The sequence below is a fragment of the Phoenix dactylifera genome, chromosome 16 (genome assembly GCF_051530095.1).
Source record: "Phoenix dactylifera cultivar Ajwa chromosome 16, Ajwa_hap1_PhDact_Kaust_v1.1, whole genome shotgun sequence".
In the NCBI taxonomy this organism is placed as follows: Eukaryota; Viridiplantae; Streptophyta; class Magnoliopsida; order Arecales; family Arecaceae; genus Phoenix; species Phoenix dactylifera.
Window position 1 is genome coordinate 2,750,378 of NC_143205.1, and position 20,403 is coordinate 2,770,780.

General features: G+C 37.9%; 2 protein-coding genes across 2 annotated transcripts; one reads left to right on the forward strand and one right to left on the reverse strand.

The window, feature by feature from the left end:
- Positions 1 to 3,462: 3,462 nt before the first annotated feature.
- ENT1 (equilibrative nucleotide transporter 1) lies at positions 3,463 to 20,110 on the reverse strand. Its single transcript, XM_008806952.6, has 2 exons — positions 19,392 to 20,110; positions 3,463 to 4,424 (listed from the first exon to the last, which is right to left on the reverse strand). The coding sequence occupies exons 1-2, from the start codon at positions 19,963 to 19,965 to the stop codon at positions 3,694 to 3,696; spliced, it is 1,305 nt and encodes a 434-aa protein (XP_008805174.3). The 5' UTR covers positions 19,966 to 20,110; the 3' UTR covers positions 3,463 to 3,693.
- LOC148699704 (uncharacterized) lies at positions 12,271 to 13,595 on the forward strand. Its single transcript, XM_088712309.2, has one exon. It carries the CDS (start codon positions 12,456 to 12,458, stop codon positions 13,443 to 13,445), a length of 990 nt encoding a protein of 329 aa, XP_088568435.2. The 5' UTR covers positions 12,271 to 12,455; the 3' UTR covers positions 13,446 to 13,595.
- Positions 20,111 to 20,403: the final 293 nt, after the last annotated feature.

The window sequence follows — 20,403 nt, forward strand, 5'->3', positions numbered from 1 at the left end:
TGAAATCAGTCCCGAGATTAGTGTACCTATTTCTCCACTGTTGTGAAGTATTTTAGTTTGTAACCAATGCTCGCGAGATTAGTATGAGTGGCTGGTTTTAAAAAAAAAAAAAACAATCTCAAAAAGGAGAGTCGAAACAAATCCCCGATCTCGTTAAACCAATCCCGAATCAAGCAAGGCTTCGGATGGATTCTGAGGATTGGGTTCGGACTCAAGTTTTAGAATCCAAACCACAGACCAGCTTGGCCGAAACCAGACCTAAAGCCTGTCCTTATCATTTGGTCTGGACCAACTCAGAGCCAAACATAGGTACTCCAGTTTTGGGTCCCTTTAGGGCACGTTTGCACGTAACTGGACGCCTCGAACTCAAGTTCAGGTTAACCAGACCAGTTCGGCTGTTTGCATTGAAAACACAGTGATGCTATACTTAACCAAAAAAAATAGTGATGCTATTATCACTTACTCCACCTTTTCTAGTTTTAAAAGCTATAGGTCTGAAAATGGATTTGGTACAGATCAGATCAGATATTTGTGTATGCCCACATCTTACCTATTTTCTTTAGTAGATACAAATATGAGTATAGATATTAGTGGGATGGCAAAAACTTTTGTCCTTATCAGGATAAAAATCAGCTAGAGAATTGGATCCAGTTTTTGAGATATTCATGCAACATGTATTAGATATGTGAAACGTGTATTAAAGCAATTTAGAGAAATAATGTCTACATTAACATCAGAACCACAATGCAATCTATATATACAAACAGAAGTTCTGTGAACCCATTTTGATCTGCTATAAAGCATGATAGAAGTATGTACAGGTGTATGAGTGTTCTGAGCTACTGATCAAAAATTAAATATGACATGCCTGCTTCTTTTTTTTCTCATCTTAAACAATCACAAAGCACCAAGATGAGTAAGTTGATGACAGATCTTACTTGACATATATGATCCTATCAATCATTCTTCTTCTATTCTTCTTCTCTTGCCTTCTAGCAAAAACAGCCATGATCGCGGGGCTTTGAAAGCACCGTCTAAGCATTATTTTCTCGACATATATGATCCTACCAATCATTCTTTTTACTTGACTATATAAGTTGATAATGATGTTCATTTGCCATGAGTAGGCTCTGAAATCTGGTCGAATGCTTGAGAGTTTCATATTACGAATAATGATTTATACATATCTCCAGAACATGGTACGTCATATCGTATCGAACTAGATAGTATGAGGTGTACCATACCATACCGATTATATAGTATGGGAAAATACCACCACTCAGTACACCGCACGTATCGACATAGTGACGTGATAGCACTAGTATGGGCCCCAGTATTGAGACGACGTACCTTGCTCCAAACCATGCAAAAGATGACAAATGGATATGGATGGTCCGAATGAAGTAAATAATGCTAAAGATCAGGATGCCAAAGATCGAACACCAATAGCATAGGTGGCATCTTACTTTATGCTGCTTGAATCTTTTTTCTTTCCTGGCATGAAAAATAGTTTGTAAGATGTAATTATTTGAGTACAACTTGATAAAAAATTATAATCTGTGTGACATAAAGCATGCATCTATTGGACAGGTGATAATTTTCTAGTTTAGATGTAAAACTATGCTCTAGTCTCTGTATTGTGTTATTTATTTCGAAAACTTTTTTTTTTAGTACATCGGTAGCTCACATCAGTCTAGCATGAGCACTACTGGCAGAGTCAAGTGAAATAAGATGACACAGGGGTGAAGGGGAAGAGTTGGACCTTGTCTACAAGATCTCTTCTGAGTGACGAACAGCAAAGGAGGCGACCCAGTTAGCAGCCCTGTTCGCCTCTCGATAAATATGAGAAACCTGGATATAGTGACATCCGGACACAAATCGTTGGATATCCCTGAGTAATGGATGGCCATTGCCCTGTTGCTCCACCTGACGAATCCACTCAATCACCGTAGCAGAGTCTTCCTCTCAAATAGTGCAGTCAGTTTTTAGAACACTCATCGCATAGGTGATCCTCTCACATGCTGCCCTGAGCTCGGCTCCAATAGCAGTTATGTCACAAGTGCGCCACTCGCCTACCACAACCAGCCTAGACCTATGGTCTCGGATCACAAATTCAGTCCCTCCGCTTGCCAAGACACTACCGTCAAAGTTCACCTTAAGGTGGCCAGGGGGTAGAGGTTCCCAAGAAACAATAGTCACTCGGGGTGCTGTAGAAGCGGTGTGAAAGCCCCAGGTGTCCCTAACCCACCTCAGTGAAGGTAACTGGGTCGTGGCGATAATCTCGATCACATGACGAATGGCTCTATTCCCCACTGCCCTCGGAGGTGTCCTCCTCTCCTTAGAAATATGGGCATTTCTGTCTAGCCAGGTACCAATTGCTCTTGCTCTTTCTAGGTGAGTTGGTTCTAACATCTGATTTGCCTTCTTGTTATTTTTCAGGATTGAGAAGTGTTTCTACCAGCAATTCTGTAGATGGTTATCCTTGCCAGCAAGTTGACTGTTCCGAAGGGGTTTAGAGTTGACTGTATCTGAAGATGAAGGCCAGTGAAGTTGTGTCGCAGTTTTTTTTTTTCCCCCCAAATCTACAACTCAATAGTATTCTGTATCTTCTTGATTTGTGCTTGGTCTGACTATATGACACGACTCAACTTGAGCTGTTTGTAAGAAACTTAGTTTATTTACAGCACTTTTATGGTCCAGGAATGCCTGTGTTCAGAGATTCAACATATGCTGTATTCATTTCATAAGTTTTACTCGGATTGCGAAATCTCAACAACATATAAAGCTGGAGGAAGTTGGATACTGGACCAGCATCTCTGTAGTTCTATCAGCCATGAAAGATTATCCAGTACTTTGACTCAAAACACCATGTTCATGAAGCAAGGAATTTTCTGTGAGAACTTCTCCAGGAAAAAGAAAAAGAAAGAGAAAAGAAGAACAATATGTAGAAAAGATGGCCATTTGGGAAAATGCAAGCACAAGATCACTCATCAACATCCTTCCGTAGCTAAATTTAGATTCAAAAGCCGACCTGCTTTTCATTTTGACCAAATCCAGTGTCCCCAGGGATTAAAAGAAAAGAAAAAAAGAAAAGAAAACGTGAAGTATGTAACCTCATATCACCTGAAAATTTTACAGCTTGTGAAAATTTTAACTACAACCGAACAGTAAAATTTTTGCTGCATGAAAATCCAAACCCATAAAATAAGAAAGAAAACAATGTTTGGCTTATTTACCGATTTTCTTCCCAAGAACTGAACAGGAAAACTGCTATGCCCCATGGCAGGCTTTCCATTTCAGCAAGTTACAGGTGAAGAAAAAGACAGCCATTTCCATATTTGTTGATTCATGTAGAACAGGAAAGGAACCAAAAACAATAGAAATGATATGTAATAGCAGATCGTTGCATCCATGGCTCAAACACTTAATATGCCTGCTTAGTGCTTCCCTTGACAAATAAAATAAGAGAACGGGAAGGTTGTATATACAGAATGGAACATCCATACATTGAAGAGTCGAATGGACTAGCACAGACATCACAGTTTATCAACTATCACCATACAATTTTATATTCTGAAGCATCACTAGAGCATCACTGTACCAGACTCAAGATGCGCCTTACATCAAATATAATAGATGCATAGATAAAGCAAGCCTTGAGTTGAGGCATTTGGAAATTATGGCACAATTTAGCTAAATGACCCAAAACCAGGCTACAATCGAACCAACTGCTAAGCCAATCACTAGGAACAAAACAATTACAATCCCTGCAGTCTCAGCATGCTGAATTGGCACAGTTTTTGGCGCAAGAATCATCAGAACGGAAGTGAAATAACCATTTGTTAACCCCAGAAGGCATGTCAATACCGTGACTGGAATTTCTGTTCGGAAGAATTCAGGACCATGGAGGCAACCCAGGAACAGAGGATAAAACAGCAGCCTTGCAACACAGGCAGCAAGTGCAATACTTGCATTCTCAAGGAGATAGAATGCAGTCAAAGACTTCCCAACCAAATCAAACACATTGTATCCAGCAATAAGCACAATTGGGTACCAGTCCTTAAGAACCTTAGAGTGCACGTCCTCTGTGATATATCCCGGAAATATGGACAGAGTAACAACATAGATAAGAAAGATTCCAAACCCAAAACTTTTGACTCTTCCTACAATATCCCACAAGCTTGACCTCCAAGCAGATCCACTCATGGAACCTTTCTCACTATTCTCTTCTTTTTGAGCTTGCAGTTTAACGTCTTTATAATACTGGACAACAGGAAGCCTGTCTGCCACATTGTAGCAAACAAGACAGATGACCATCACCACAATACTGACAATAAAGTAGAGGTTTGCACTTTTTCTTAAACCATCAGCATCTTGAGGATAGATGGCTTTGGTAAGTATTCTCATGGCTGAAACAAGTACTCCTGCAATAAAGATTTATAACCTCAAATCTTGCCACTCTTGGTAAGATGTAAGCAAATACTGTGAGCAAGAAAGAAACTTAAATGCTAAATCTTTGAAAAATTAAAATTTTCCGGTCCTAGGGGGCACTGGTGCAGGCGTAAACAACAAAGTTAAATTAGCAATGTCTATAAGTCTCAAAAGCTAACTAGGGAATTGATATCAAAAAAAGGAAGCTAACTATGGATTGATAAGGGACAGCATAAACAATGAGACTATGAAGTAGAAAACATATGGATACAGCAGAATATGCATACACCAATATAAATCTTGGAAAAAGATATGACTGGAATACAGTAATATATGGCAATCAATCCAGCATTCAAATCCATAGAAAAGGGTCCATGCTTCACAGAATAACATCAACATCACTGGCTCTAAAATCTATAATCAATCATGTCCATCACTAAAGGTCAACTTCCGTTAAGAAAAAGAAAGCCCTCATTAAGGTTTTCCATCTTGGTACCAAGCCCTGTACAAGTACCATGGTGGTACAATGTCAGCATGCTTAGTGTGGTGGTCGATTCGGTGTACCGAGACTTGATACAACCCCCGTCCCAAGTCTCATTTCGACCAGTACAAGGTGGTACTACTAGTATAGCGAACCTTGCTCATCCTTGGAGATGTTCAGAAAGTAACTTGTGTGTGTCAAGGAAGTATCTGCCATCTTTTCTATATTTTTGTAAACAAAAAAAAATGAAGTATCTAATACACATCTTGTTTTTTTCCATTAAAAATGTAACCAACACATATCCTAGCCATATCTGACAAGTATTAGTATCTAATACACACCAGATTGGGATATGAGTGCAGTTTGAAATATCTGTGTCTCCTAAGAGAAACTTCAGAACATGATTAAGTTGAATTACAATGCCTTGAATTCTTAAGTAACAAATTGAATTTGTTGCGTACAGTCTTTAGATCCATAGCTCATTTTCAGTGACATTCAACTTGAACTACCTAGTCAATAAGTAGTTATCAAATTGAATTTGTTGCGTACAGTCTTTAGATCCATAGCTCATTTTCAGTGACATTCAGCTTGAACTACCTAGTCAATAAGTAGTTATCGAAAGCAAAAGAGTCTTTATTGTTACAAGTATCCGTGTGCAAAAGATTTGCCCGGCCTCTTAACTGTTCATTGACCTGATGAGTTTCCTGTAGCATAATAAAAAATTCTTGCCCTCCTATTTTGATATGGATCAGATAATCTTCTTTAGGGTCTCCATTACCTGGATTTGGAGATAATATTTTCCAAAGTAATAGCCCCTAGTGAAGAAACTATAACCAAAGGGCATGAAAGTGTAGCCTTCTCATATTTATTACTTAAATCTAAAAGGAAATATGCAGGAGACAGAACAATTAAGGTCTGTTTAGATGCTAGATGATCTTATCCGCTGATAAGATCGTCTGTTGTCAAAGAAACCGAAGAAAGAAAGGACGCCATTGAAGAGGTTTAAGGATAGACTGGTCACAAATTCTATTATCCCTAATTTCAGGGATAAGAAGAATCATGTTTCTGATCATATCAGTTATACATGATTACTGGGTTCCAACATCTCGGCCACACATGATCTTGTTAACTTCTCTTGCCTCATACTACCTTCATTGTAAACTCTTGAAGAGCAGGGTTATTATCACCAGATAACATGATCCAGCGTCTGAAAAGGCCATTAGCCTATAAACCAATTTTATGATATATAACTGTATAGTGCATGCACTGAATAGACTGAAATGCCTGTTGAGTTATCTTAGTCAGGTTGAGTACAAAAAGTTGAAAAATTGGCTAATTTGGCATTTGGGTCTTTCATTTTGTCTTTTAAGACTAAAGAAAGAAAAGAGTAAGGTTCGACAATCCATGTCAAAAAAAATTGTTTTTCTAACAATGGTAATAGGACAATGTTGATTGCAACTACTATTTCTGCAACCTAAATGATTTTTTTCTCCCAGTTTTTATATAGCTAAATAGGCTTTAGACTGATGAAGATGATAAAAGCTGCTAAAGTCAACGAGGATATTGTTTCCATAGAAAGAGTTGTGGATTGAATACTTAGAAGCATTGATATCTTCCATAAATAAGTGGCAAAGGAGGTTTGGTAAGGAAAATAGGTTTTTCATTTGGGTTGTTCTTGCAAAGTGTTAGCAGTGTAATAGTATGATTTAGAATCCAAAGATGCATATGAAGGCCAAAATCATGTGACTTGTAAGTTGCATGTTTGTGTCTAGAACACTGAATCAAGGTTTTAAATTGTTGCCCCTATAAGTTACAGCATTATAGTAGCTGCAATAACAGATTCGAAGGCTTTCTGCTACATCTTGTATATCATAATGAGATTTAAATAACAATTGCTATTTAGCAGTTATTCTTCAATAAAGGTGATTATTACAAATAGAAAAAAAGTTGTTATGAGATATTTTTACTGTAAATTTCAATGATAGAATACTTTTAAATTCAAATATTCGCACTAACTAAGAAAATATATGTTTTTTGATTTGTCGGCAGCAAGGTCTACAATCTCGATATCAGGTATTGCACAGTACACACCCTTGTTTTGGGTAGTACAGGCCGGTACAGGGTAGTTTTACTCAGTTTGAACCAGTATGGACCAATTCAACCCATATACTGAATCTCGATACTCGATACCATACCAATACCTTATTGGTACTATATGGGTCAGTACCGTATAGATCAGTGCAACAAATCTTGGTGAGCACTGACATCGACAAACAACGCCATTACTTTCATGTAACTGTCTATTACTTCCTCTTGAGAATGGCCAATAATAGCCATTATACATCTATTTTCTAGGTTAATTTGGTCGATTAATGGCTATTATTACCATTATTATAGGACATAACAATTTCAAAGGGGTTCCATTCCAATTCAATATTGGCTTTATTGAAACCATGGATTGAATAAGGTAATTTCTTGACTATCCTGCCAGTAGAAGAAGTCATAATTTTAAGAACAGGCAAGCAAGTATTGTTATAGCTTGGTTTAGGGACTAAGATGAGAGGTTTAAATAAGGCCAAAATATCTAAAAGACTCTACTACAAGCAAGACATTCCCATGGTAAAAATATTTAGAATTTAGTGTTTAAAAATCTCTTTAGGAATTCTACAAAGTGCATTAAGCAGACAAAATTCTCTAAATAAGTTTTTGCAACAGATAGGCATAGCATGATGAGTGGTCAAATTTCAAAAAGATTGAAAACCATCGGTCAATAGTTGAGATGATAACGCTTTACAAAGCAGTCTTAAGGGGCTGGGATAATAACCGGGTCAATTATTCAAACCAGGTTTCAATTTAAAAGTATTAAAAATAGAAATCAAAAGATAGATAGAATATAAGAAATATATGCATAACTATTGCGAAAAAAATTTTCCATTTTAAAATACTGCTGCTAAAATCACATGAATCTACATTCTAAATACTCTTTAATTATCTCGTAAATAGAATAGTCACAGGTCGTGTATCTTAAAAATGTAAGAAATATTATATATAACAGAGGAAAACATGTAGAATTTTTTAGTATTTTAAATAGTAAATTTTTGAACATATCCAAAAAAAATGAAGTATATTTATTTATTTATTTATTGATGAAAAGAATTGGTTGTTAAAATACCTCAACATGCTTAACTCCATTTAAACTATGTAAGCCAACAAATCATATACTTCAATTGTTGTTTTGGTAGTTCAAAGATTTTTTTTGTATGCAAAGGTCAGGAGTCCAGCTTTCATGGAACCGGATGCAATTACGGTTCAATTACAAAACCGGATCTTGGTCCAACCAGTTAGTCCGATCTAGGTTAAATCACAATGCTTCAAGATTTGGTGAATACAGGATGTGAATCAAAACCAATAATGCAAGCATAATGTGCAGGGTCAAGGCACAGATTTTAAATGGCTTAGTTTAATAATTTCAAGTTAGATTTGTAATACGAGTTTTTTTCTATATTTAAAGTTACTTCAAAAATTCATTTTCCTTCAAACATGCATCTCTAGAAATATGGCTTATGTTGCCTATAGCATCAAACTGATAATGGACACTTGATATGGTTAACAGTTTATGTAAACTTTTATCTGTAATTAAATCAGGTTGTTTGTTTAGAACTTTAAAATATAGTGGCACGAGACTTTTATTTGGGGTGCTACACTTGCTTTGGAAACTTCCGAATAACATGATCCCTCACCTGCTTCTCAAGCTCTTCATATTATAATCCCTTTTCGAGAGATTCACTTTCACACTCCAAATTTACTCTAACACTCACTCAACCTCAAATAACTAAGGTTTAGAGTTTGACTTCACCACTTGAAGTGGTAGGTATTCCTTTCTTTTTTTGTAAAATTTGCTACTGTTCTTCTTTTCTTGCTCCTTGTCATTTTTCTCTTTCTTCATAAACTGTGAGAGCCCATCTCTTTATATTCCTTTTTTCATCTATATATGGATCATTTCTTTCAGATGAATTTAAATACTCCATCATTTGGAAATAAAAGATATTAAAGGCCTGTTTGGATGATTGGACTGAAAATCCTATTGGATTCATGGATTGGGCCAGTACAACTAGCAAAATCATAGGATTACAGGCTGAGCTAGGCCTATATTCATAAGTACTCAGGAATAGATTTGGAGTGGGCCAGCCCGAATCCAATAGGGAGGAAAAAAAAACCTCACCAATACTTTAAGCCTTGGAGAATTTATAGTTTTATTATTTATAAAATATTCTATATTCTTTGAAAGGTGAACCATATCTAATTCTTTAACGAAAGCTTATAACATTCCCTATAAGCTTAGGGCCGGCCCACTCCAAAGTTATTCCTGGTTACTTATAAATATAGGCCTAGCCCAGCTTATAATCTTATGATTTTGCTGATTGGCCCAATCCACAAATTCAATAGGATTTCAGCCCAATCATCCAATAGGCCCTAAAGAGAGAAAATCTGCAAATTGGCATTCTGTAGAACTGCTTGTGTAGGCACATGAGAACTAGACATGTGATTCTACATTAAGCATGGAAGCATGGAAGTTTTAATAAAACTAGAGGGAACATTAGATATTTTTATGTATATCCAAGTGTCTCAAGAAGTTGAAAGTTTATGGCATAAAGCATGTCATAAGCATACGAAGAATGGTGGGGTGAAGCTGAATTGTGAACAAAGGAGCATTTCATGGGTGTTACAGAGGTTGACTTGTGATAAGTTCCAATCAGACATCGAGTTTATTGAACTTGCGAGATAAAGAAGAGAATTGTCCCTTTTACTAATTGTAGTAGCACGTTGTGTGATGCTAATGAGTGTATTAATGTTTTGTTCAAAAGAGGAAGCTCTAGAATATCTTTGAGGTGTTTCAACACTAACCCAAGTCAGAATTTTCTGTGAAGGTACAGGGGAGTAAGTAGAGATGATAATGAGGTGATTTTTCTTATTCAGAATCTCGGAAGCAAATCATTGAATCAACCTGAGGCGTATGCTTTCGAGAATGCTCTTACTTTAGGATAAATCTACTTGCTAATAAAGTCATGAAAGATAAATAATCTGTTGACTGCTCAATGCACCATTGAAATTATGATTTTTTGGCAGAAATAGCACTTTATCTTGGGTTCATAATTTGTGGGCTGATAAAATGAAGTACAGTTCTAATGGAGTGACCATCAGCACTATTGATCTTCTCTCAATTCTTGGAAAAGTTTATCCTTATTGTGTTCCAGTGTCCCTACTTACTCAATAAAACTTGTCCTTAATGGTTCTAAACTAAGAGCAAGGATACTGAGCAAGAACCATGCTGGCTTGTAAATGCAAGGTTGGATAGGGTTACACAGGTTGTCTTAGAACCTTGAAGTTCCCTCGGGGGCTTTTTTTTGATGAAACAGATACAAAGGAACTGCCTCTTAATTGCATATTTTTCCAAGGCATAAAATCCTATAGGAGGACTATAGAAGGAGAGGTCTGAAGTGTCATTCTGTTAGTGTAGTCAAGAAAATTTTTAGGAGAGTTTGGTATTACTCTTCAGCAAATGTAATAGGTAAAAAGTGTTGACTAACTTGCCAGTAGATGGTTGGGTGAGAGACACATAGGTTAGATTTAAAACCTCAAAGCTCCATTAAGAATTAATAATTTGGGTTTCTTTGATGGAACAGAAATATGTTTACAGGGCATGGAAGAAACTGGGTGGAATATAACAGGAAATGCAAGCGGCGTCATTCTATCAGTGAAGTATGAAGATTTTTTAACAGTTCGCAGTATGTGTATATGTGTGTATGTATGCGTGTGTGTATACATTAGCTAGATTTGGTTACACTCGATGGGCACTCAAAACCGATTAGATCTACATTGGATAATGGTGGTCCCACATTAATGATCCAAGTCATTAAATGTAATCTACTACTCCTAAACTGCCTACACACCTAAAATCATATGATTTGGCGACCCACAGCCTATGCATCAAGTGGTCAAAAATTAAATAATTTAAATAACACAAAACAATACTTTTTTTTTTGACTACTTGATGCATAGGGCAAGGGTTTCCAAATCACATGATTTTTTATGTGTAAACAATTTAAAGATAGTAGATTACATCCAACGCTCAGATTATCTATATGGGATCCTCATCATCCAATATAAACCAAACCAGATCTAAGTAGAGACTCGAATGTAGCCAAGTTTGGCTCTCTCTCTCTCTCTCTCTGTCTCTCTCTTTCTATATATATGTACCCTCCAGCATATATAGTACAAACATCTTTAAGGATTTCTAAAAAGTACGCTCACCTGCTACAATTCCTGCAAGTTTTTCCCCTAAAACATAAGCTCTAAGTACTTTCTTCGAGTCTTTCCCAAAAATAGACCTGGTTAGCCTTAAGTGATAAAGAATTAAGTTTATAATGTAAAGCTACCCCCTGAAAATTGCAGTAGAAAGTAAAGTATTTTATACCTTCACTAACATGAGAGCAGCTTATTTTTTGGAGTTCTTATATGTTTGCCTATCGTCCCACATAAGGACTAGCTGGATACCTAACAATAGCCTAATTTGAGTCCTTTTAGGAAAAAATTCCTTGTTTTAAAAAAAAAAAAAAAATAAACATGGTTCAACTGCTTAAATCTTCAAGCTCCCAATTGCATGAGAACCTTATTAAAGAGTTACCACTAGCAACTCTCCACCCCTTTCACCAACCTCTTGAGAGATTCTTGTTGAAAAGCGAAAATAAGTTAATTAGGTTTCATGGTTTTTTCTGTATTTGCAATTTTCCTCATGAATTCACTCGATATTAAAATCCTTCATGTGGGAAAACACGATTTCTTCTTAATAAGGAAACTGTGTGTGTGTAATAATAGGAAATCAGGGAATCATTATATTTATGGTGTAAATTGTTATGCTTTATTTAGGGGATTTTTGTAGTTATGACAATCCCTTGATTGTGGCGATCAATCCCTTAATTGTGGGGATTTAAGTTGGGATAGTTTTCTATTTTAGTTAGTCTCCCTAAGTGTATAAATTCAAAAACTGTGCAGCAGATTTGAATAAGAAGGAGAATAATTTTCTCTTCAATTCTTCACATGGTATCAGAGCCTTGAGCTCTTTGGGAATTACCCATTTACAGCCTTAATTGCTGTTTTTCTTTCTATTTTCCTCTTTTCCTCTCTTCGGCCATTGTTATTCTTGATCTAAATACATCTTTTTCTTGATCTTCTTATCATCTCTAATCTCCAACAGCCATGGCAGAAATCACAGACAACACCAACACCTCTAAGATGCAGAATGTTGAAGCAAATTCTGCTCCATCTTTAGAACCTGCAGGTGGCATATAAATTGGATGGAAAGAATTACCTGAAATGGTCGCAGGTAGTCCGAACGTTCTTGAAAGGGAAAGGCAAATTGAGTCACTTGCTTGGTACGGGACCTAAAGCAAGTGATCCCAGATTTGATGCTTGGGATGAGGCAGACTCTATGGTGATGTCCTGGCTATAGAACTCAATACTCCCGAAGATCAGTGACACATGTATGTTCCTAACCACAGCGAAGGAGATATGGGATACTGTTGGACAGACTTATTCTAAGGTTCGTGATGCTGCTCAGATTTATGAGATCAAGATCAAGATTTCAGCCACCAAGCAGGGAGAACGTACTGTCACAGAATATGCCAACCTCTTGACGAATCTGTGGCAAGAAATGGATCATTATCAATGCATTAAACTGAAATGCAGTGATGATGCAGCCATGGTGAAAAGACTCGTAGAGAAAGACAGGATTTATGATTTTCTTGCAGGTCTAAATATGGAGTTTGATCCGGTCAGAGTACAAGTTCTTGGAAAGGATGATTTACCCTCATTAAATGAGACTATTGCGATAATCCGAGCAGAAGAAGGACGGAGAGGAGTAATGGTGGAATCTCAGGCTGTTGAGGCATCAGCTATGGTCTCAAAAGGGGCAGGTTTTAAAAATCCCACCCCTAACCAACCGATTATGAGCATGAATGAGGGACCAACCCTATCTAAAACCACAAGCAAGGATGCCTTATGGTGTACATACTGTAAAAAGCCTCGCCACACGAGAGAGCGCTGCTGGAAGCTTCATGGAAAGCCGCAATTGCCCAACAAAAATTGGACCATGAAGAATGAACAGCAAAGGGGACAGGCTCATATGACTTACACACAGCCCGAAAAGGAGGACATGCCACAAGAGCAAGGAGAATTCAATAAAAGTGAGATGGAGAAGCTGAGGAATTTGTTGGGGTCCTTGGAAAAGCCTACTACTACAGGTGCTTGTTCCGTAGCACTCTCAGGTAAGGATCCTTCCCCTTATGTCCTTAGTGTCTCAAGCATAACCTCTTTTTCGGGTTCCTGGGTCATTGATTCAGGGGCCACAGACCATATGACTCATTCATCACACAAATTCATCTCTTACAGTCCATGTCCTAGCAATAAGAAAATAGCCACAGCCGATGGTACATTAATAACAGTTGCTGGCCGAGGAAGTGTTTTAATAAACTAGACTATGAAACTTGATGGTGTTCTTCATGTTCCCAAACTGTCCACTAACCTCTTGTCCATACATAAGCTCACAAAAGATTTGAATTGTAGCATTACTTTCTTTCCCTCACATTGTGTATTTCAGGACCAGGGAACTGGGAAGATGATTGGACGTGCTAGGGAGAAAGATGGACTTTACTATCTTGAAGAATCAAGTGGGCAAAATAGACCTAAGAATAATTTATCTTTGTCATTGCTTTCTGAGTTTTCTTTTTCAAATAAAGACAAGATTTGGCATTATCATCTTCATCTAGGGCATCCTTCATTTGGCATTCTTAAAGGTATGTTCCATTGTTATTTAAAGGAATTGATGAAAAATTTCTTCATTGTGATATTTGTGAACTTGCAAAGCACAAACGTGCTTCTTTTCCTATAAGCAATAAAATAACATCTGTTCCTTTTTCACTCATCCATAGCGATATCTGGGGGCCTTCTACTGTTCCTAATATATCTGAGGCTCGTTGGTTTGTTTCATTCATTGATGATTGTACCCGTGTGTCATGGATTTTTCTTCTAAAGAATAAGTCTGATGTGAGTTTAGTATTTCCTACTTTCCACAGTATGGTAAAAAATCAATTTGGGGTTGGAATCAAAAAATTCAGATCTGACAATGCTAAGGATTTCTTCAATCAAGTTTTATCACCATTTTTCCAGAAAGAGGGAATAATCCATGAGTCATCCTGTGTTAACACCTCCCAACAAAATGGGGTGGCGGAAAGAAAAAATGGCCACTTGTTAGCCACTACCCGAGCCTTCCTATTTCAGAAACACATTCCAAAAAATTATTGGGGGGAAGGTGTTCTAACTGCTGCTCATCTCATAAATAGGTTGCCCTCTCGAGTCCTTGGTTTCAAAAGTCCCATGCAAGTTCTGTCCAAACATTTTTCCAACTTTAACACTACAAATAATCTTGTTCCAAAAATCTTTGGTTGTGTGTCCTTTGTCCATATCCACTCTCATAACGGGGGAAAGTTAGATCCACGGGCACTTAAGTGTGTTTTTGTAGGATACTCATCTACTCAAAAAGGATACAAGTGTTATCATCCTCCAACTCGCAAATTCTATGTGTCAGCAGATGTAACATTTGTTGAAAGAGAAAGTTATTTTACACAGCCTTATCTTCAGGGGGAGACAACATTTATGGAAGATAAGGACAAGGACCTATCTTTACTGGAACTTAATTCTCACTCTTCTTCTCCTATTCCTTCTCCGGTCCCTCAAAATTCTACAAACTCCGTCTCCATCCCTGTTTCTATTGAACTCGAGCCACCTTGTACTCCTAAATCACAAACTTTGGCAAAGGATAATCAGGTTCAAAGTTCTACTCGCCCACTGCTGATTTATTCAAGGAAGAAGGTACCCATTATTCAACCTATGCAAATCCAAGATTCTGAACCAGCCCCTGGTAATGAGGTAACTACTCTATTTACACTTCCTCAAGAAACTATTTCTAACTCTCATGATGCTAGTGACAATAGTCTTCCCATTGCTATTCGGAAAGGCACAAAAAAATGCACCCAATATCCACTATACCCATTGTCCAATTTTGTGTCATATGAGAAACTATCACATAGTCACAAAACCTTTCTTACACATCTGAACACCATAACCATTCCCAAAACAGTGCTTGAGGCCTTAGGACATAAGGAATGGAGAGATGCTATGAGGGTTGAAATGGAAGCTCTTGAGAAAAATATAACTTGGAAATTAGTGGAACCACCCAAGGGAAAAAGTCCAGTAGGGTGTAAATGGGTGTTCACTGTTAAATATAAGGCAGATGGGTCTCTTGACAGATATAAGGCTAGGTTGGTAGCCAAGGGATATACTCAAACTTATGGAGTTGATTATCTAGAAACCTTTGCCCCAGTTGCAAAAATGAACATTGTGAGAATACTGATATCTTTGGTTGCTAATCTTGGGTGGAGTTTGCAGCAATTTGATGTCAAGAATGCCTTCCTACATGGCGATCTTGATGAAGAAATTTACATGAAAATTCCTCCTGGCTTTGGTTCAGATCTAGAAGGAAAGAAGGTGTGCAGACTAAAGAAGGCCCTATATGGTCTAAAACAGTCACCTCGGGCTAGGTTTGGACGATTCGCTAAAGTTATGACAGCAATGGGATATAAACAAAGCCAAGGAGACCATACTCTGTTTGTTAAGCACTCGGTGTCAGGAGGGGTAACTGCCTTGTTGGTATATGTGGATGATATTGTAGTCACTGGAAATGATATGGAAGGAAGAGAAGCCTTAAGGAGGTGTTTGATCAAAGAGATTGAAATAAAAGAACTTGGTAGGCTGAAATACTTTCTTGGTATTGAAGTTGCTCACTCACGGCATGGAATCTTTATTTCACAGCAAAAATATGTGATGGATTTGCTGAAGGAAACGGGAAAGTTGGGGTGCAAACCTGTTGAGACTCCTATAGAATTCAATCATAGACTCGGAGAAGCTTCTGAGGATGCCACAGTTCAGAAAAGTGCTTATCAAAGACTGGTAGGAAGACTAATCTACTTGTCACATACCAGACCAGACATTGCCTATGCAGTTAGTGTTGTAAGTCAATTTATGCATAACCCCAAGGAGGTGCATCTTCAAGCCGTAAACAGGATCTTGCAGTACCTCAAGGGAGCTCCAAGAAAAGAAATTCTGTTCAAGAAAGGAAAAAAATTGACTCTTGAAGCCTATACAGATGCTGACTATACAGGGTCCCCAGTTGACCGAAGATCAACATCAGGTTATTGCACCTTTCTTGGTGGCAACCTTGTAACCTGGAGAAGTAAGAAACAGAGTGTTGTAGCAAGGTCTAGTGCAGAGGCAGAACTTAGAGCAATGGCTCTAGGGATTTGCGAACTATTGTGGCTCAAGATCATTCTAGAAGATTTAAAGATAGAATGGGAGACACCAATGAGACTCTACTGCGACAACAAATCAGCCATCAACATAGCACACAATCCTGTACAACATGACCGCACCAAACAAGTGGAAGTTGACAGACACTTCATAAAGGAAAAGCTAGACAGTGGTCTGATTTGTACTCCTTTCGTTTCTACTGAAGGACAACTTGCGGATGTGCTGACCAAGGGACTAACTGGTGTGATATTTCAAAAGATGATTAGCAAGCTTGGAATGGATAACATCCATTCACCAGCTTGAGGAGTGTGGGAAAATACGATTTCTTCTTAATAAGGAAACTGTGTGTGTGTAATAATCGGAAATCATGGAATCATTGTATTTATGGTGTAAATTGTTATGCTTTATTTAGGGGATTTTTGTAGTTATGACAATCCCTTGATTGTGGCGATCAATCCCTTAATTGTGGGGATTTAAGTTGGGATAGTTTTCTATTTTAGTTAGTCTCCCTAAGTGTATAAATTCAAAAACTGTGCAGCAGATTTGAATAAGAAGGAGAATAATTTTCTCTCCAATTCTTCACACTTCAAGAAAACCTTCAGGTCACCAATATACACATAAAGCTATAATGCCTCTAAAGGTCATTGATATACACAAAAAAACATGATCTCACTAAAGATCACCTCACCAGTTTTAGTTGAGTGCAAGGTTTGCAAAAGCGAACCATACAAAATCCAAATTCCATCGATAAGCCTATTCAAGTAACTAATGATTTTTAGGCATCGATTATCATGGTATAATATATAGACTAAATATTCCTAAGTTTTCCATCAAATATCTCTCTTCATATCCACACAAAGCTTTGTAATAATCAATTACTTCCTCAACTCTTTGTTTAATAAAAATCTTTTCTTTTATATTCCAAACAATATTTGCCAATATCAAGTCCCTTGTTGTAGCTAAGATAACAAATTTCCCTATTTGTAAAATTTAATCTTCAGCATTACTCTTTAAACTGAAAGCCTGAGTGTTCTTCATCTTACATCTTAATTTTCTGGTTACCATCTTAATGAACCTCCTAAAAGACCTTGGTACACCACATAATTACAAATTTAAAATTTGTCGGTTGCTTCATCTTGAAGTGCCCAGGAAGAGTAAAACTACAATCTCAAAAACATCCAAAGAGCATGTATTTTGACAATCTAAAATGAATGAAGCACGAAATTACAACCCACCCAACTTCCATAAAGAAGGAATATCTTGGACATTTAACCATATAAAGGCTACATTCCTTGATATATGGCTTCAGAATCTATCTTTATGTTCCACTCCGCATAATAATTTTCTTAACATCTCTCTTTACGAAAACTTAATGCCATAAACATCACCATTAACACACCAATTGGTTGAGAATAGGATGGGAGGAAGGCTGCCAAATCAGGGTGAGGGCAAGACTGAACCTAGGTCACTAGTGTCCAACACTCGATGATTTTACCAAGTGAACCAGCTCTCATTAATAATACCAAGTCGAATCTTAATAAGTTCAGCTTATTATTCTCTCAGAATGTATGAAGTATGAACTAAAAGCTTGAAAGAAAAAAGAAGCTAATAAAAATAAATTACAAGATCCCCTCCCAGAATTTCTTCCCTTTAAAGAAATATGGTCTATGCGAGTGAAACTAGGTAGAAATCATGACATGTTTAGGGTTATAACAGACAGCTGTTAAAGGAAAAAACACAAAATCGACGTATATGATTATTTAACTAAAAGTATGCTCTGAACTAGTAAACTGTCACATGAATCAGAGGGCTTCTAGCTCATTTGATATTAACTAGTTATTAAATCGACTCATTAGGGGATTGCCAGCTCTTTTGATTCCCTTATACTGAATGCTCCTGGATTGCCATGCTTTAAAGATCAACTGTGATGGGAAAGTAGACCATATTCTGAAGACAATTAGATCATCAGCAATAATCAAGCCAAACTAGTAAGGGCTGGCAGGTCAGATCTTTTAGAGCTGGAGTGACAAAGAAATTCAGTGGCAGAATGACAAGCTTCATTCTGCAAATTATTTATACTGGTATAGGAAAGGGATCTAGAAGCTTACAATCCACTGATTTGAGATTTAGGCTTCAACAAGGATTTGGCCCCAATCGCTAAATTTACAGGTATTTAGGAAGGGCCAAATTATGCAATCACAATGCTTTGCAGTTATCAGCATCTAAATGGATGGAGAGCCCTCCATTGTGATCAAATGATGGCTGTACCAAAATTTCTTTTCAGGCAGTCATGATAAGCTGCTCGTGATTATCAAAGCAATGTCACGCCAAGTTTAAGTCCAAATGACTTGCAGATACAAGTAATCCAAACAAACTAAGGAATGGTTGGCTGGTCAATGCCTTAAGAGACATTCTACTTATGCAGCAAGAATCAGTATAATATTGTAGCTGACTAGATTTTGTACCTTGCATTATATATTTAGAGATATAAACAAAACAAAGAAAACTATTTGGAGAAGCCAAAGTCGTCATAGTATATTTCATATGAAACTAGAAAAATTGGTGCAATATGTTTCTTAAGGAGCTATCAAGGAGCAGCCATGCCATCATCATAGATCCCAGTAAGCCAATTCTTTTTTTACACAAATGCCTTCTTTCTTTTAATCAAATTCTTCAAACAGAATATCTCTATGCTCCTTAAACATAGGAATTTTCGCAAGGTAATGAATTGCCTCTTTTCCATACTTTCTTGCATTTGTACATACACATAATATCATATGTATGGTGGACTCACATCTTTCCTCCTCCTTGCCATTAAACAACTAATCAATTAATTAAAAATTGGTAAAGTGCCTCCCACAAGATTCCCGTCATAATTACTTTATAACCCTCTTTCTTCGAAACTTCGTAACCCTATTTTGCTACTCTATTCTCCAATCTATTCGTCAAGATCCATTGGCGTACTCTATTCGTCAAAATTTTCTAGCTATCGGTGAATTAAACTAAAAAAAATGTTGCAATTAGTGGTTGAAGAAGAAGATCGGGAAAGAGATGGTACCGGAAGCGGCGGTGCCGGCAACGACAGCCTGCATGTACCGCTTGGGGAGCTCGCCGGCGGCCCCGATGACCCCTCCCTGGACGAGCGCGTCCGCGATCCCGGAGAGCAAAACGGCGGCGACGGTGACATCGTAAGCCGAATAAAGTCCCCTCACTCCCTTCACATACGCCGCGTCCATCACCGGCACGACGAGGAGCGCCACCGCGAAGAGCACCAGCCCGGCGTTGATCCTCACCGGCGCGCTCGACTTGTGGGCCCACCCGACGATGAGAAGGAGGAGGAGGAGGCAGGAGAGCATGTAGACCACCGAGAAGACTCGGTCCACGGGGACCGCCGGATAGAGGTAATCGAAGTAATCGACAGCCGTGATGAAGGCGTTCCACGGGACGAGGAACCCGGCCCCCAGGGTGAAGTACACGAGGTACGCGACGTGGAAGTTGTCCTTAGGGACCGCCCCGATGGCCCGGGCCCTCGCCGCCTCCTCATCTCCGCCGTGCGATAGAGGCGGCGCGAGGAGGGTCCTCCGCTCGTCGTCGTCGCTTATCGCCTCTCCTCCTCCGCCACCTAACCCCATCTCGTCTCCGCCTCTTCTAAACTCGCTCCCGTTTTATGGGGATCGAGGGCCACGATGAGCTTGGAAGGTCGGGATACAGGGTCTTAGATTTTTATTGTGCAGGGGGCTTGCCTTGCAGCTCGGAAGAATATAAATAATCTTCTTGTTGCTACAGGAAACCCGTGGTAATTGACCAATTGGTGTCTCGACCTCAGGGTTAATAATATATTACTGGCTTTAGCAAAAAAATAATTATAACAATATATTACTGGCACGATGCTCGCGCGCTGCGTGGGAAAATAGTAAAATTTTAGAATAAATTTATTAAATACTCAAATATATTTTTTAATCAAAAAATAGTATAAATAAATTGTAAATAAAATATTTAATAATTAACCGAATTCAAAAATATTAAAAAATTTATAGAAGGGATGGAGAAAAGGCGCAAAAAAAAAAAAA

Bases quoted from the DNA above. Each gene is read 5' to 3' on its own strand.
- ENT1 (XM_008806952.6), bottom strand. From the start codon at position 19,965: ATGGGGTTAGGTGGCGGAGGAGGAGAGGCGATAAGCGACGACGACGAG. The intron at 4,425-19,391 runs GTACCATCTCTT...TCTTTATTGCAG, and splicing joins TGCCGGCACCGCCGCTTCCG to GAGTACTTGTTTCAGCCATG.
- LOC148699704 (XM_088712309.2), top strand. From the start codon at position 12,456: ATGTTCCTAACCACAGCGAAGGAGATATGGGATACTGTTGGACAGACT.